An 18480-nucleotide genomic window follows, 5' to 3' on the forward strand; every position below is an offset into this window, starting at 1 on the left:
ATTTGTAAATTAACATTCAAGCAACCCACATGATTTTATTCAACCTTGTTCTCCCAACAAACAAGCAAATATGCCTAAGTGAATATTTTTAATTATTTACAGTTTAAAATAATTTTTCAGATTTCAAAGCAATTTTAAAATTTCCACCATCAGTATTACTTACGTTTAGCCAAAAATAAACGTACTTTATCCCTTTTTTAATATGATCGTGTGCAGACATATACATCATTCGCAATTCAAAAAATTATAAGTTATAATGGCCAAATTTAAAATCACAGCTACAAAATGTACTTTTTTAATGTATACATTTAATAAGTTTGAAAAGACATTAGGAATTTTTTTTGGAAGCAGAAGTGAAAAATGAGCAACACCTTCGCCGGGAATCGAGCCACGGACCCTGGAATACGCGCCCAGCGTGGAGACCTCTACACCACGAAGGCACGCTAAGAAGGCGGGAGAAATACTTTATATACTCCCCCTTTTAAATGGCGACTGAGGTTTTTAGGGGATTCAATCGCCAAATCATGGGTGTGGAGCATCATTATCCACAACCCCCTCTAGTTTGGGCGCCACTGTAGAGACGTTAGGTATTTTGGAAGCAGGCAAGATGAAAAATGATCACTTCGCCCGGAATCGAACCACGGACCTTTGGAATAGGCGCCCAGCGTGCAGACTACTACACTACAAAGGCACTCTATGAAAGCAGGACAAATACCTTATAAGTTTTCTTAAAAGTTATCTATGAAAATTTTCTCATATTTTTCCTTTGTTTAACTGCGGCTGTTTTAACTCAGGAAAACAGTAGATAAGTATTTCTTAGTGAGAATAATACATAATTTCAAAATGCATGAATAATTTGTGTGTTTATATAACTATAACATCATAAAACAGCAAACATTTATCACAACAATGTAATTTGTATTTCAGATACGAAAATGTACAAGTTCACATAAATCCTATAAGGAAAGGAAATAAAAAATTATGTTCTTAGCGGAAGTGGTTTGACTGAATATTTACATTCGATCGTAACAGGATATTTTGTTCCTGAACACTTATGATTTATTATTTTTTTATGAAGTGCTAGGAGTAAAATTAGAAAATACATTACTCTAACGTACGTCGATCTAAACAGAAGTATTAGGCATTTTGTTCTCTGTGACACTTTTTATGCTGTAAATTATTTTTTTATGTGTAGTATATTTTACAAAATCCCTTTCATTAATTTTACATACAATTGTATTTAAAATTTTGAGTTATTTTCATGTCAAGCATGTGTTTCTGAGCTTTGATATTCTGGAGCTGAACAACTTAATTATTAGAAAATTACAGATTACTTTTGTGATAATTAAAATATATTAATATATTGCAATTAGTTATTTAACATAAAAGAATACACTGTTTGACGTTTTTTTAGAGAATAGTATCTAACAAAATATCTCATAAAATTTTATACGCACTGTTTAACATTTTTGCATAACATTTTATAACAGGATGTGGGAAAACATTCCATAAATTTTATAGGTTTTCAAATTAAAAATGCGTAGTATTAAGATTCTAGATCACCATACATCAATTAACAACTCTCACAGCTTGTCGGGCAGACTTGTTTATGACAGAAAAATGTCACGAAATTTCCAGATACTAAAACGTACTAAGAGAAAAAAATTGCTTTTGAGCTCCTGTTATGTGTTGATAGAAATGGTGTCAGCTTTTACGTCTGAAACGGAGTTATAACATGAAAAAAATATGCGAGCTGTTTGAAAAAATAGCAGATGCGCGTAAAAATAAATTATATGGCAAAGAGGAAGGTCAAGTTGAAGGAATTACTCTTGTTTTGTAAGCAGATGGGCACTCACAAAGGTGGGATGATATTGCGTATAAATATCAGTACTTTTGCTGTTGGTATTACGTCTTTAAAGTTGCGGAAGACTTAAACGTCTCCATTATCTTGACGTCATGGATGTTTCTTTGGTACTAGCTTTTGCTGTTATTGGATTTGGTTCGTATTTTATTTTTATATCTGTCTGATTTACTATGTTTAAAATTCGTTACTGTCTTTGAAGTAAAATGAAATTTTGTAAATATGTAACAAAATATCATTCTAGTCATACATAAGAATCCAAAATTAACTACATTTCTACCTCCTTTCAGTTTTTATAATGAATTAATTGTATGATTTTAATTTGCTAAAGTAGTAAATGCAATAACTTTTCGTTTTGCAAGTATGCTTTAGGCAAACTGCCTTCATTTTAGAAAATCTTCTAATACTGACGAAAATCCAAGTTAATATCTTAGAATATAACGCTTCAAATTTAATCCGTAACAGTGCAAAACGGGAAAGTCAAATACAAGCTAGTACTATTAAAATTTCTAATAATTCTGTGCACTGGAAGCTGACTTATGGCATATGCAACCTCTTCAAACAAATTCAAATGTGGATATAAGCCAATTAAAATTAATCGGGGTTTCAGTTTTAAAAGCGAAGAGAAGCATTGTTCTTCCTAGACCCTTTGCAAGAATTTTTTTTTTAAGAATACGCATTTCATTTTGTATTTCAAAATGGTTGCTACATTGCATTAGTGGATAGAAATCTAATTAAGCAATCCACGGTGTTACAGATGTAAGGAAAACATATTATAATATTCATAAAATTAGCTAACAACATTATTATAGTATTAGCATTTTACCAAAGTAAAATGTTTTCTTCTGACTTTACTTATTGGCTTATGGGAAAATATTTTAAAATAATCTTTTTCAACTAAAATATATTATTAGTTGTTACGGAATATAAATAGGTACTGTAAGTCAATTCTGTAATTTTGGTAAATTTTGCATGTGGAAATTAAAGAAATTAAATGAAAATAAGGTTAAAATTTTAAATAATTGCTAAATGAGATTCAATTTATGTTTAGTAAGTGAATTCATTAGTAAAAGAGTGCGTGTGAGTTAATGGGAGGAGGTCAAACTAAAAGCTACATGGAATATTTTTTCTCGATAATAACTGTATGTTTTCCTAAATAGAAGAAAAGAAATTATGAAAATTAAATAAATTTAAAAAGTTCTATCAGCAATGAAATCTAAGGGTAAACTAGTAAAACCATTTACCTGAGGAAAGAGCCAATACACTGAGTTTTCAATGTTTAATTCGAATTTAAGAAATATCAAATAAAATAATATTAATTGATTTACTAATATGTGGTGTGAAGGAGAGATAATTTTCCTTTAATTTCTATATTATACAAAACATAACTCATCTAAAGTGAATGAAAATCATGAAAACCTAATTAAATAACCTATTATATTTAATTTTTCTTAGATTCTTAACACATTTACAATACTGATAGTCTATTTTGAAAGATTTCAACTAAGAGCTTTCAGTTTCAGTTCACAAACGAAAAAAAAGCGCCTAAACAAACTGCTCTGATGCCTTCCCAAAAATAGTACTGTAAATTTTTCAAATAATTCTGTGAACTGTGAACATTATTCTTCTCTCTTGTGTTTGGTAATTTGAGTCTGTCAAGCATATGATCAGTGGAGAAACTGTTACTTATTGTGGAGAAAGTTCAAAGAGGAAATTTGACCTATGTTATTCCAGAAAATCAGTGCAATATACACGCTTGCCGATCAGCAGAGTGATATTAGCTTAGTTTTGCAATCATAAATAAAAATTTAAACTACATATATATTAATAAAATTGATCCATTATTGTGATAAGCTGACTTGGTGAAAGATTGACGGATTTACGATGGTTCTCTGCATTATAACTTGAAGAGATTTTAATGCGTTGCTTGAAAACTAGTTAGAAAGATGATTTGGCCGTAAATTCCACAAATAATTTTATTTCTTGATAAATGCATATCATCACTATGGGTGCCATATTGAACATAAAGCACTTGCTTTCTGCACTTTGGCCTAGCTGGACTGCAGCAGACTCCTTACTGCAAATTTATCTAAAATGTAAACTTTTTGGAATAGGCACATTTAATGTGCCAACTTGTTTGTGGCCGTAACATGTTTGTTAAATTAAAAAAGGAAGATTTAATCTGCCTTCGCCTCCAATTTATTATTCATTATGGATAACACTTCTACGCCACCAAAATTCCTGCTGGTCGTTACTTCTGAGTTTATTTTAATCATATATATGTATAAGATAAATATGTAAATCAAAATTGTAATTTTAGCTTACGGTAACCCTTTAACTTCTCCCTCTCTATTCTAAAAATCGTAATAACTTATCTGGATTGCGTCTTTTCTAGATCAATGTAACGCTATGACGTAACTCTTGGGAACTGAAACTTTTCTAACTTAAACCAAAACTTTTCTCTTAACAGCCTCCCATATTGGATAAATGCGCCACTTTTCAGCTCGAAATTCTGTACTGCTTGATCGTTGTTTCGTTGTGCTCGCTTCCTATCTCAATAATATCAAAAATGTAAATGTTCTTAAATAGGTACGACTAGACTGCCAAATTAACTGTGGCCACAAATGTCATTTGCAAATAAAAATGGAATTAAAACAAGAAAAAGACGGAGCAGTGTTGATGCACATTACCTAGATAGGATAGATATTATTATCCATATTGGATATCCGTATTGGAAGAGGAAGAATTCTTTTTGCGTAGCTTGCTAATTTGTTAACTTCGTAATATCTAAGAAACTTAGCAGTCGAGAAAAAGGGAACTAAAACTTGAACTGCCTCGACTGCCATGTTTCTTAGATATTACGAAGTCAACATTATTAGGATACTACGCAATCAGAATTCTTCCTCTTCCAATATGGATCTACGATCTATCCTAACTAGGTATTACGCACCAACACTGCTCCGTCTTTTTCTTGTTTTCATTACATACATATGTATTCCTGAAAATATTGTGTTCATTTCTTGTGAAAAGACAAATTAAAAGTAACAATATTTATTTATTTTCTATGTTGAGATGGTGGAAATGAAATCATGCCTTGATATTAATTTTCCGTTAGCGAGTAAAATTTCGCTAGCGAGTATAACGCAAAATTTACTAAAAATTCTACTAACTAACAACATATTTTACTGTAACTGAAGTAAGTTTTAAATCCCACTTCTCCGTTTCATTGAAAATCAGCATGATTTTACTCTAAAATTTCCTCAGAATTTTGAATAAAACGTCCGCCGTTTTATATACATAATAAGGGTCATTTACTTCATTTTTTACTAAGTATTTATGCTTTTATATTTGTTCAATAGTTAACAAATTTATTTGAACTGAACTCATATTTACCAAAATATTTTAATAAATTCTCCTGAGCTAGTTGCTGTACTTATGTATTATCCTACCAATCATTGGTGGAAATTTCGGCAACAGTCGCCAGTCGTTACTGCAGAATTCTAAAGCAAATGGTTATATAGAATTGGGTCTAAATCGCGCTGCTTAGCCGGCCAGCGGGATAATACAGAAGTACCAGAAGTTATTTAACATTTTTAATGTATTTTTCAATAAAATTTTCTTATATTTTAATTTTATGCAAACTAATAATTTATCATTAGCCATTGTTACCAATATTTTTCCGTTGAAAAGAAATAAAAACTTGCATTTGTGGTATGTAATATATTTTATATCAAAATGACAGTATATTTCAATTGCGATTATTTTCGCCTTTGGATTTTTGATTCGAAGATTTTGAGGCAATTACAAAATATAATTGCCGTTTTGCTTAATAATATATGCACTACATATAATGCTTAAAATATACTACATGTCTTACAGAATTTTTTTTAATTTTATATTTCTTCCCACCTATTATAGCTCTTGCAGCAGAGCCAATTGTAAACTGCCCAGCTCCAAGATCTCCAGAACATGGCCAAGCATTCCTTTACCAAGATGGAAGCATCGTGAAATATGTATGTGAGCCAGGTTACGTACTTTTAGGAAGAGAACTTGTTCGTTGCCTTGATGGTCAATGGGAGGATCCTTTACCTATGTGCGTGGAAACAGATAGTAAGTGCGATTAAATATAACGCAATAATTTTAATTTTTTTGGCATGATTTCCCTTATATAGTGTCAACTTGAAAGCGTTCATGTCCGTAACAGTAGATGAAGCATAATTCATTAAGCTAACTTTAACTAGGCAATATTAACCTACAAAGTATCACTAATTTTCTAAACCTATTCGAAAAATGAAGTGACTAGAACAGGCATTTAAAATTAAAATACTGTGTACATTTAAAAATTACAGATCATTTATAATAACTATCAGATTTATCCGATTGTAAGCTATCTTTCTTTTTTTTTTTTTTTTTATACTTATTTTGTGGTTCAAAAATGGTCTTTCGGCTTAAAACCGGAATAATTAATGTGTTTGGTGTGATTATGAAGAGCAAATAATATCGTTTTGGCATTTTGGGTAAATAATATCGTTTTGGCTCACTATAAACAGCGTTTCACTTTTCAAATTGTTACCTACAAATATTAGACCCCTGCATTGTATTTAAAGAAATAAAATAGTAAAGAATCTTCATGAATATATGTATGTTTCTCGCACTGTGAAAAAACAACGGTACCCAGAGACATCAAATTTTGAATAACGTTGTCCTCCATTCGAATATAGGCATCTGGAGTCCCAAATTTGGAATATGGAATTTGTTTTATTATCTATTTCATATTTTCAAAGTGAGCGCACACAACACAGGGAAAAAATATTTTTTACCTCCAGCGCGCGAGACTGTATCGGAAATTCTTAAGATGTGCTCTTTTAAAATTAATTTGTGATATTGCTGTTGAATTGAATTTTATGGTTTGAGTGCGAAGAGCATGATATTTAATAAATAAAGGTAACATACAAAACGTTGAATAAACGCCCCTTTGAGCGTAATATAAAATTGAAAGTTTTTTTTTTTTTATTTATTTTTATTATTATTATTATTAGCCCAAAGGGACAATTGGCCCAGAAGTTTTAATTTAAATTAATTTCGTTTTGGAATTTTGCGTTGATTCACTATAAAGGGCTAATCACTTTTTAAATTGTTGCCACCAAATATTATAGCCCTGTATTATATTTAAAGAAATTAAATAATGAAGAATCTGCATAAATGTATGTATGCTTCTCGCATGGTGGTAAAACAACAGTACCTGGAAACATCAAAATTTGAAAAACGTACGTCTCCACTCGAATATGAGCATCTGGAAGCCCAAATTTGGAATTTGTTTTGTCATCTTTTTCATATTTTGTAAAGCATTTATAGAGTTTTTATTATTTATTTCCTTTTTTCGATTTCCTGTCGCTCGGACAACAATAAATATCAAGTTATAATTAAGCAAATTTAGCAGTGTAGCTCATTTATTAAGATTTATAATTCGTAGTTTTGATTTTCATTTGCTAATATGGAGTCGAATTATTGATTTCTATTGCCTTACTTGGAAGAAGCTGATTTGTTACTATATACTGTTATAATAAGTTCTAAATGGAAATAAAGTTCTTTAACATAAAATAAATTTGCTTTTGCCTTTAATTATACGATTGTTTTTCACTGTCTTGCCTGAAATGATTAGTCTTATTTTACTTCAAGATAAAGTTTTTTTAACATGACACAGTTTTATTTTATCTTTAGTATTACTTTTACTTCTACTCGTCATATTTTATTTTAAAAAATATCTAACTTCTTGAAATTTTAGAGAGCTCTGATCAAGCAGGAGAAGATTTGAGTGGTAAAAATGCTTTGCCTCCAGTTTTCCCAACGAGACCTTTGTTTAGCTGGGGAAGTGACTCTGAAAATAAAGATTCAGATACTGAGAAGAATTCGACCGCAGAAGAAATGCCAATGAGTGACGAAGCTCGTATGCGTATGGTGATTTATCCTCGTCGCAGAGGGCGAGTTATTACTCGCTACAGAACAGCTCGATTGCACAGCGCAACGGAGTTGGAAGAAGAAGAAAAGAAACGTTCCCAAAGAGAAGAGAAAAGTAAGCTAATTTTTAATTTCTTCCGAAGCATTAGCTTTAAATGTTTATAACAAGGTACAAACCTAAATAATATGTTTTTCAATACTACGTTTTCTCAAAGATAACAACTTGCAGTGTTAAGTTGCCGTAATTTCATTAATTATTTATAATTTTTGGATATTAACTTTGTAAGGTTAGTATTTTTTTCATTAACCAGTTACTTTACCAGTTATTTGGATCTTTACGTTCAATACTTCCCTCCGTTTCCTCGCCAGAACGCAAGTTAGATTGAGTATTTAAGCTGAGGTTGTTAGATTCTAGGACAGAGCATGTTTGTATCTCTCGAGGCCACATTCCTAAGCTAGCTGGTTGAGATTAGATTGTATTCATCGGCTTTGGGTAAAATCCTAGTATACGGTACGACCTTGGTGCGATTTTGAAAATTGTCGCCAGCACCAAAATGACTCATTTACTGCTCATCATAAATACTGCGTTTACTGGTTATCATAATGATGCCAAATCCCGTGTGTAACGTATACTAGGATTAAACCCATCTTTGTATTATAGTTGCCGACATTTAAATTGTTACGCCAGTGAGAAGTTTGAGCCAACCATATCATTTGTATATTTAATGCGTATTAAATCATTTGTGTAGCCCTTTGCTGCTAGACTGAGTTTTAAATTACAATTTACTTTTACTTAAGTTGCATCGCCACAAATGATTGTCTGATTTGTAACCACGAGTCGTGCATTTATGTTCCAGTTCTGATTTAATAAAAAGGTTTGTATTAAAAACTTCGTAGGATTTCGTAGTTCTGTTCAGACGAAGCGCTGGCCTTAGTTTATGCTAGCAAAGAAGACTAAATTTTATAATTTTTATTTTACAGCTATTTGTCTTCCACTTGATTAGATTTCCAGGATTATAGTCGACATTTCGATGAAATTAAAACATTTTGCCAGTAAAATTAAATTTACGAAACTAATGAAAGTGCAAGTAAAAAGTAAATTGATTTAATTTATTTTCGACCAAAATCTGCTGTTACAAAAAATTTATTAAACATTTCAGTCCGAAAACGTCGGATTAAGTTTCCTCACTCGAATCTCACATAATTTACCGTAAGATCAATTATCTCACATAATTTACCAAATTACAAAAAGTTTTAAAAGTTTTAAAAACTCACAAAAGTTTTAAAAAGAATGCAAAAATAAAATGTAAAAATCATAAGCTTAAACCGAAATACAATCTGATCTTAGTATGCAGATTTCATTTCAGCCGATGATACAGTTTTCCGCTCTACATTTCGCTTAATGAAAGCAGTAATATATGACGCCGTATTTTAAATAAAAACACTTCAGGTTTGGCAGAGGAGTTCTAAACATTAACCAATTATTTTTTTTTAATTTAATAAGATCTCACTTCTTTGGAAGGGTTGTTTAACTCACATTTTTCTCTAACCTTCCTAACCATGAAAGTAAATAAAATAATTTACGAAGTAAACATAAGCTTCTTCTTTTATTTGCATATTTAAGAGGTAATATGCATGTTGCACGATTTAAAAATCGTTAGAATAGCTTAACTGAAATTTTAACAGATACTCGCAATGATATCTTGTAAATTTAGAAAACCTGGTAATTTATGTAATCTACGTAAATAAAATTTATCTGTTTTCGAAACTGTATTTGAGACAACAAATAGTGTTTATTCCTAAGCGTTAAAAAATGTTAACTACTTTTCAGAAATATGTAGAGTCATTAAGTTATTTTGAAGCAGCAGACGTGAAAAAATGTGAAATGCCCTCACCGGGACTCGGAACTTAGACCTTTCAACTATGCACCGAGTGTGCTACCGTTACACCAGGAAGGTATTCTGGAAAGAGGGCGAAAATACCTTATAAGTAACTATCATATAATAACTATTAATTACTATTCCATACTAAAAATAATAAGTAACTCTGAAAATTTCGAAAACATTAGCGATAGAATTTATTCACATGTGTGCAATATAAAAAATGCATACATTTTTCTTAATATGTTGTTTTCTCTTCTTTAGTATTCTGAAAAGTTTAAATTTATTTTAAGATAAAAAAATTATTATCTCATTATAAGTAATTTGGAACTTGTAATTAACTATTTTCAAAATGGAATACAATGCATTTTGTAAGCTATTAACTTCAAAACTTAATATCCTAATTTTCTAGTTTCTAGTTCACATTCTTACAGTTTTTTATATATAAAATTGAGATAGGAAATCTAAGAGAAATCTCTTAGCCTAGGGCCTGCCTCTTAGAAAAGGTTCCATTTCAAAAATGCAAGTTTTAGCAACGACTATTTTCCCGTACTACTTTCAAGAAAGTAATCATTGTAGTCACTTTTCTAATAACAAAATATCTTCATAAACATAATTTAGTAAACACCTAATGCAATTATTATATTTCTTTGATTATTGACATTTTAAAATTTAAGAATAGTTTTTAATTTCAATGAACGGACAGAGAAAGACTTTGATTCTATGAAAATGAGAACAATAAAATATAACTCTAATCTAGAACCAGTACATAATTTTAATAATTAACTTTGATTTGTTAGCAATAATATTATTCCCATTTAAATTTATAATTTGAAAAAAATATATTATTTCGGAATAATTAATAATTCGAAAAAAACCCCCTACTATTTTAATATTCTATCGATTTTAAGCCCAATTTTGGCGATGATAAAATGTATTGTTTAGCTTCGAAGAAACACAGTATTTCATTTAAAGCAAAAGAATGAATTGTAAATGTGCAAGTTGCAATTTTAGTTGCAGTTCCTCTAAAAATAAGTAGATTTTCTGGACTCATCCCTTCTTGCTGCAATACCACTTTTCCATTTTTATGCTATCAAAACGTCTACTTTTATTTTTTTTTTTAAATCATACAACTTTAGAAATTCAAGCTATTAAATTTATCGCATTTTCTCTACAGAGACTTCAACAACAATACATTTAGAATCACCACCGTCCGTTGTGTATGTGAGGCGAACTGTTTCTCCAGGTAAAATAACGAAACAAGAGCAAGCCCTTAATCAACAATATCGCACTGCTGCTGTGCATATGAGAGTGGACAACACTGACAATGGTGATCACCTACAGATCGTTGCTTTGCCTAGGGCTGCTGTATCTCAGGTTTGTATAAAATTATAAATTTAGTTCGTATTCAATCTGATGAAACGGTGCATTTGTTTTAGAAGATATTTTATATCAAATATATAACAGTGATAACTGAAATGATGAGAAAAAAACGTAATGCAAAAAGACATAGAATTTGGACAGACTTTTGAGTGCAAATCTGTCCATCTTAACATGAAATAATAAATTAAAGATTAAAAACAAACTCAGTTTAAAATTTAGTTCGCTACATTATCAAATTGCAGTGAACACTTCATCTAATATTACGATATCATTGTTTTATATTTAGAAGCGATTTTATACAAGAGACATAAAATTTTAAAATATAATTCATGGAAAAAAAGCTTCTTCGAAAACAGGCAAATACGCCTTCAGATTTTCTCGCGAAGTCTATGGCCATTTTCATCTTTTCCCTTGAGAAGTTGTAGCATTTATTATTTAAATTAACCAGTTATTTATAATTTCAGCTTCTACTGTAACCGCTCCAATCCGTTTCCTCAGCAGAAATGTAAATGAGGTAGAGAGTATTTAAGCCAGGTTTTTGGATTGTAAGACACAGCGTGTTTCTGCCAGATTGAAATTATTCGGCTCCGCGTTTTAGTGGCCATCATTTAAATTGATATGCCGATAAAAAATTTTGAGCCAACTTGCATTTAAATAAAATCGTGCAGTCCTTGACTACTGACTTCAATAAGTTTTAATTTAAATTTGACTGTTACTTTAGTTTCATTTCATCAAGTAATGGTTGTTTTTTTAAGACCAAGACGTGCTTTTATGTTCAAGTCCAGATTTAAACAAAAAAGTTTGTTTTGAACTTTTTCAAGACTCAGCATTTTATTTCAGAAACAGCGATAATTTGCTTAATGTCTGTTAGGAGTTTGATGCTATAGTTCTATGCTTTCAAAGAAAGTCGAACCCTTTAAAGTTAATGAAGGATTATATATTAAATTTTAAAAAGTTGCTTTCGTATTTTACTTATTGCACATGACAAAATCCTGTTTACAAGAGCAGTCTTATGTAGTAAAAACATTGCAATTTTACGACTTTTTTTATGGGCGAGAATTTATTTATCTATCATTTATTTCTTATTCTGCTGAAATAGCTTTCATCTTCAGTTGATGTGTAACATAATTTATGTAACTAACTGATTTGAAGGCATTTTGAACTACTTTAATTAATTATACAATACTATTTTTACGTGTCTTTGCTACACATTACTAATAACCACATAGATTTGAGTTACGTAATATAACTTGCGTCTCGGAGCCGCCCAGTAAGGAATAAACTTTATAAGATGATAAACATTACCTCAAAACTAAACCATATACAAATATGAAAAAACATGCAACAAGGGAAACATTGCAGCTACCCAACTAGCAACTGAAAGATTCGTGGTTTAAAGTTTAAATTCCTGTTATGGCAGAGTTGGTTTTTCAAGTTTCCTATCTAATGATCTCGACAGTAACGCACGAACTTTAAAATGAGGTGAATAACGAATTGTTATTTGATCGATTGAATCACATTATTATTCCGACTCGCCTTTTAAGTAAGAGAAGTATAAACAATAACTATCCCACTACTCCCCCCGATTCATAGTCTCGATTTTATGTCGAGTTAGTAGTTTGAAAGACTCATGGAACTAATGCTAATGAGGTCATAGTCGATTTTTTAAGTTACCTAAAAATTCTAATGATCCCTACGAACTGTGTTAATATATTAATTTAAGGAGATAGCCTTTTTGTAATTAATCTCCTTAAATTAATAATATTTTTAGATTTTTCTATTCACAATTTATTATACGTCATAATTCGTTACTTTAATAAGGAAAAATTCATTCTAACTTTGTTTACAATAATTTTTCCAGTTTAGGGGTAATTTTCTGTCTAAATTTATTGAAACACTTTATGATACTTAGATTCATTTATGTATAAATCTTAATTTAAGATTTCACATATTTTTAAAATCCAATATATTTTGATTTAGAAATGTCATATTTATTTTAAAATTTAAGAAATATTCTTAAATTATTTTATCAATACTTTTGATCATTTCGAAGTAACGAACAGTTGCAAATCAATCAGAAATTAAATACTTAGAAGTTATCGAATATGGAATTATACCCAATTTATCGTCATAAATATTTCACGTCAAAAATTAATCTTAACTTATATCTGTAGCAAGAGATACAGGGATTTGCTAATTCATTCTAGTTAGAATCAGTCTTATTTTATAGACTTCATGCCTGGTGAGCAATTAAAAGTTTTCTTACTTGTTAAAATAATGCATATTTAAAAATGAAGTTATTTACACATACGAAAAGAAATTTGATTACAATTAAAGAAATAATGGTAATATTATTACGCGTAATTTTCTTCCAGGATGATAAAGGTCACCAAGCTGAAGAAACTTTAAGGCACATGTACTACTTAGCTAATTACAATTACCCTAGACAAGCGTCTCTGGTTGAATATCGAAGTGGCACTCCTGTCGTAATGACTTTAAGTGAGTCTCAGATTAATTGGATCAACAGCCTGCACCCAGATCTTCGTGACCAGTACTTGAAAGACCTTTACGTGATGCGCGCTGAAGAAGCAGTAGAAGGAGCAAGAGCTCAAGCTTTCTTGAGGCGATATGACGACACTTACAACTTGTATTACGCACCAGTTCATCTTAGACAGCCAGTGTCCCGTAAGTTGTTTCGTTAACGTCAAATTTTGTATTTTAATGCTTAAAAGTAAATCCATTGACCAAGAACATTTAAGATTCTTTTCTAAAAGAAAAACAAACCTGTCGCTTTGTAGGAAATTCGTCACGCGGGAAAGTTTTTTATTTCAATATTTTCTTAGACTATTCTCTTCTGTATACAGAATAAAAAACTATTGTAGAAATTTTTTTCGCATGTTTTAAATTTACTCCTAAAGAGAAACTGGGTGTACGAAAAAGCTCAAAAATCATTTCTAATATATAATATTTTTCATTATAGTTTCTTAGTTATCAATCATATTAATTTATTTCACAAGTTATTCATTTAAGTGTAATTTTAAATATTTTCGTAGACTTCTGGTATGAAGCACAAAGATAGGAGCAATGAATTTTGAACTTGACTCCATTTATTTGAAATATTGTGATGTGTAAAAATAATTATTTAGTAAAGCATATTTTTAAGTATGAAATTCACCAGATAGTTAATTCGGCAATAACGTTTTTTGAGAATTGAAATTTTATTACTTACTTTGGTAAACAGAAAAATCGAAAGTATATTTTTCCTCAATTAACATTATTTTTAAAAATTTTCCTAAGCAAACTGTAATCTTATAATATATATATATATATACATTAATTGCTATATTCATTTCGATTTGCGAGATAGAATAAAAACTGTTTTGTGTAATTTGTTTTAATATTGTGTAGTTAAGCATTAAAAAAAAAGATTTTCCGATAGATCTGTCTATTAACCAATGTTATTGTTATTCGAAACTATTTTAGAAAGGAACGTATATCAACTTAGTCAGTCGTTGCCATTCCTTGTTGAGATAAATACAAATAATTATTAAAACCAATAGCTCAAATTGGTTTGTTAAAAACTGTAGTCACGTAATCAAATGGCTAACATTTGTTGAGACCCCGTGTGAGTTTGTAAGTTTCTTAATTTCTCATTGTATTATTGTATGATTGAGGTTTATTTAATTTACTCTACAATTATTGTATTTTTGGAATCTTCACAGTCATTTCTGCTTTTTCTTTTTGTGGCCAGAGTGCAAATGAATTCAACTACACGCGAGCTAAAGTGAGGGTGATCGTTAGGTCAGAGCCCACCAGCGGCCGAGCGGTAAAGTCGCTGAACACTGGTAGTTCGGTTCGAGGTTCGAATCCCGCGAACGGGCTGGCTGCATGGGTGTTTTCGTGGTTTTCCCCATGTGTAACGTGTATACGAGCCATTTTCCCTTAGAAAGTCCTCCACGAAGGCATCCCTCCCCTTAGGCAGATAGCCCTAGTGTGCTTTGCCGTAATTAAATACACCACACCATCGTTAGGTCAGAATGTGTTCTGCCGTTTGAAGGCCAAATTACTAGTTCAGCTATTAAGGATACGAGTTCCTGTCTTCGACGTTGCTACTTGCAGATAGTTAAATTCACGCCGCTGTATTCCGAACCAACTTCGCGATTAAAATGTTCTGTGTAGCCTTTGGCTATTATCTAATTAAATTTAGTTCTAAATTTGAATTTATACCTTAAGTTTCTATCCATAAGTGCTAGCGGACTTTGTGAGCACCGGGTGTGCCTTTTTTTCATTTATTTTAGTTTAAAATAAAATGGCCTTTTATAAACTTCTAAAGTTTCTGTACGTTAATCTTAGATTAAGCGATAATTTGCTTTAAGTGTACCAAAAGGTTGAGTCATACTTTTCAATAGTAAAAGACGTTAAAATCTTATAATTGTTAACGCAAATTTTAAAAAAAATATTTGGTATTTGCAAGTCATTTTCAGACAATCATTGATCCAAGGAGGTCTTCTTAGTTGTATAATAATAAATTTAACATAGAATAATCTAAATGTTTCTAGTTCCGAGCAAAAATCAAAAACATGACTTTGAATTTTTCTGTTGTGAAAAACCTAAGCTCTTAATCCTCAGTTACAGTATAATAATTTTCTATATATTTTTTTCAGTGGTTCTGCAAGACCCAGTTCGCACTTACGACTACTCATGCAACCAGGCTCATTCAAGTTTTGTAAGAGCTCCAAAACTTCCTAATGCGCACGTTGCCCGATATGATAGACGACAAAATCCTAATCCTCCTAACAATCATTACTTATCTGCCGTTTATCGTTGCGATCCTGAATTCACCATGTTGGATCCTAGATTCACCGAACTTTATTGCAGTCGAGGACAATGGGTAGGACATGAGCCAATATGTGTGCCCAGAGCTTAAAGTATATATCCTGACTGGAAAGATGACAGGAAATTGAAGCGCACATTTTATATATCTTTATGCTTTGCTTATGTAGTATAGCATTGAATCGTCGACCATAAGGAGATTTTGTCTTTTCATTTTGTGTGTTTCTTGCTTCGAAACAATTTTTTAATAATTTTTTACGCTTCTGTTTTGAATAATTAATGAAATATATATTACTGCAGTTTCCAAATTGCTTTATACATTAAGATTTTGCTTGAAATATTGCAAATTATTGAAAATAATTAAAAGATTGTTTATCAAACCTTATTAAAAAACTCGTTAATCTAGTATAAAAGATTTTTCTTAAAAAATTTGCGGTCAAATGATATGAACATTTTACTTTTTCTCCTATAGGCAATATAATCACGAAAATTTGTAAAATATGTAATGTAAATAAATTGGACGATAAAAATATATAAACACAAATCTGAGCTTATGTATATAATTGGATATCTATGTAAATATGTAATTATTTTTATTAAATTTCATCACTGACTTATTTTTCAGGATCAGTAATGGATGTATTATTGTACAAAAAACTAAATATATCTTAAGAGTTTCAGTATCCCATAACTTTGTATTTTGTACATAAATCGCATGTATTTGTAAAAAAAATGTGTTTGCTTCTTATGTAAAATAAAAGTTTTTTGTTTGAATTCGTTTTGTTTAAATGATTCTCTATATTTTATACCTACAACATTCTTTATTATTGTAGTTAAAATCTTCCAACAAAATACACAAGCGTACGATTAAATATATTTGACGAGATGTGTAAGATAAATTCTCGTCCAGTATACATCTCGAAAAATACTGACCGCAGTTTAATTACCGTGAACAAATGCGTAGAAAGTTATTTATTTTGAAATTTGGGTAAATGAATTTATTGATTTGAATTTTGTATATTTCATTATCAGATTTGTTATTTGCTTTTAAAAGAAAAAGGTATCATTCGAGTATGGATTAAGTACTGGCATAAAGCGAGAAAATGTGAATATAATAGATAACGGAAATAAATTCCATATTAAATTTATTCAGCACTTGAATTAATTAAATGATAATATTAAGTACTTTTTTATCGAAGATAATTTTACACAAATTTGAAAACGGAGATAGGTTTTCAGGGAAATAGTCTAAAAATTTAGCATTCTGGATTTGGAACAAAAATTGCATTTCACCAACTTAGTTTAAAATATTTGTATAAATTAAACAGTATAATAAAATGAATCACAGACAAAATTATAAAAATTTTATAAGTTATGCAGCTGTCCAGTTTCAAAAACAAAAACCAGGATATTGGAAAAGTATCACATCTTTAAAAATTTTATAAATTATGCAGCTTTAAAAATATGAAAATATATTTTCAGCAAAAGTCCACAATTTCAAATGCAAAAACCAGATTATTAGAAAAGTATCGCATCTTAAAATAAAATAAGATTTGTTTGTTGAAGAGAAAATGTTTCAAAAAAGAACATTGCTATCTCAATTATTTCGTTTCAACATTCATAATTTAACAAAATTAATTAAAATTGTCCTCAGTTTCACATTTTGAAAGACTGTCTGCTTAATATTTTTGATGGAATGCTTTTTGATAAACAATGAATGGTTATACCATCAAACATAAATAAAGAGGTTTTAATCATTTTTGAATTAAATGTCGAAATCAAACGTATTTTATAAATGCAATTTATGCTTACAAGTCTTTAATTAGTAAGGATTTTTTTCAGTTCCTTAATTTTTCTCCTCTACATTTGATTCTATAGTTAATACAGAATAAAATAAAATAACTCATATGTTATGTAGAAGTGAGGGGGGCCTCCTAATATTTACCCTAAGTAAGCAGGTATTAGCCCCACACACTAACTAGAAAACTAACAACATTCTGGAATAATTCCTCGAGTCGTGATGGAAATTGTGACTCCAGTGAGCACTACAAGTACTGCCACCGGCGGCGGCATCAACGGTACTCCTAACCTTTCAGCGTTAAATTAGCTCAAGTAAAAGGGAATAAATTACATGATATATATTTTGCGATATACATAGTTGTGCAGGTGCATATTTCAAGATGTTATCTATTGTAGTGGGTACAGGCAACATGTTTCAGGACATTATATTTTGCATTAGAAACAGGCATGTTGTTCCCACGTTACAAATCATTTTTGTAAACATGATCTGTTTACTATCAGAATTAATTAAGAACTATAAAATTGTTTACAAAGCTTACATTGTAAATTACATTATTTAAGTACTGTTGTAAAGTTGTGCTGAAACTTTAACAGTTCAATTTTGACGATTCATTATTTTCTTTAACGTACGTTTTTATGTTAATTGATTTTCAGAAATTATATTATTGTCTAGCAGTACATTGTTATTTGCTTCTAAAAATTGATCATGAGATTATAAATTGTGGTGGCTAGAAACAATTTATATCTAGTGTATAGATCATGCCT

General features: G+C 30.2%; 1 protein-coding gene across 1 annotated transcript; it reads left to right on the plus strand.

Moving 5' to 3' along the window:
• The first annotated feature begins 1841 nt into the window (after positions 1–1841).
• On the plus strand, positions 1842–16689 carry LOC118203384 (uncharacterized). The gene is made up of 6 exons (XM_035375667.2): positions 1842–1999; positions 5780–5971; positions 7647–7934; positions 10877–11076; positions 13458–13767; positions 15747–16689. Exons 1-6 carry the CDS (start codon positions 1957–1959, stop codon positions 16007–16009), a joined length of 1296 nt encoding a protein of 431 aa, XP_035231558.1. The 5' UTR covers positions 1842–1956; the 3' UTR covers positions 16010–16689.
• Positions 16690–18480: the final 1791 nt, after the last annotated feature.

Source organism: Stegodyphus dumicola, chromosome 3 (genome assembly GCF_044657685.1).
Source record: "Stegodyphus dumicola isolate Sdum_Otavi_A_Nest chromosome 3, ASM4465768v1".
In the NCBI taxonomy this organism is placed as follows: Eukaryota; Metazoa; Arthropoda; class Arachnida; order Araneae; family Eresidae; genus Stegodyphus; species Stegodyphus dumicola.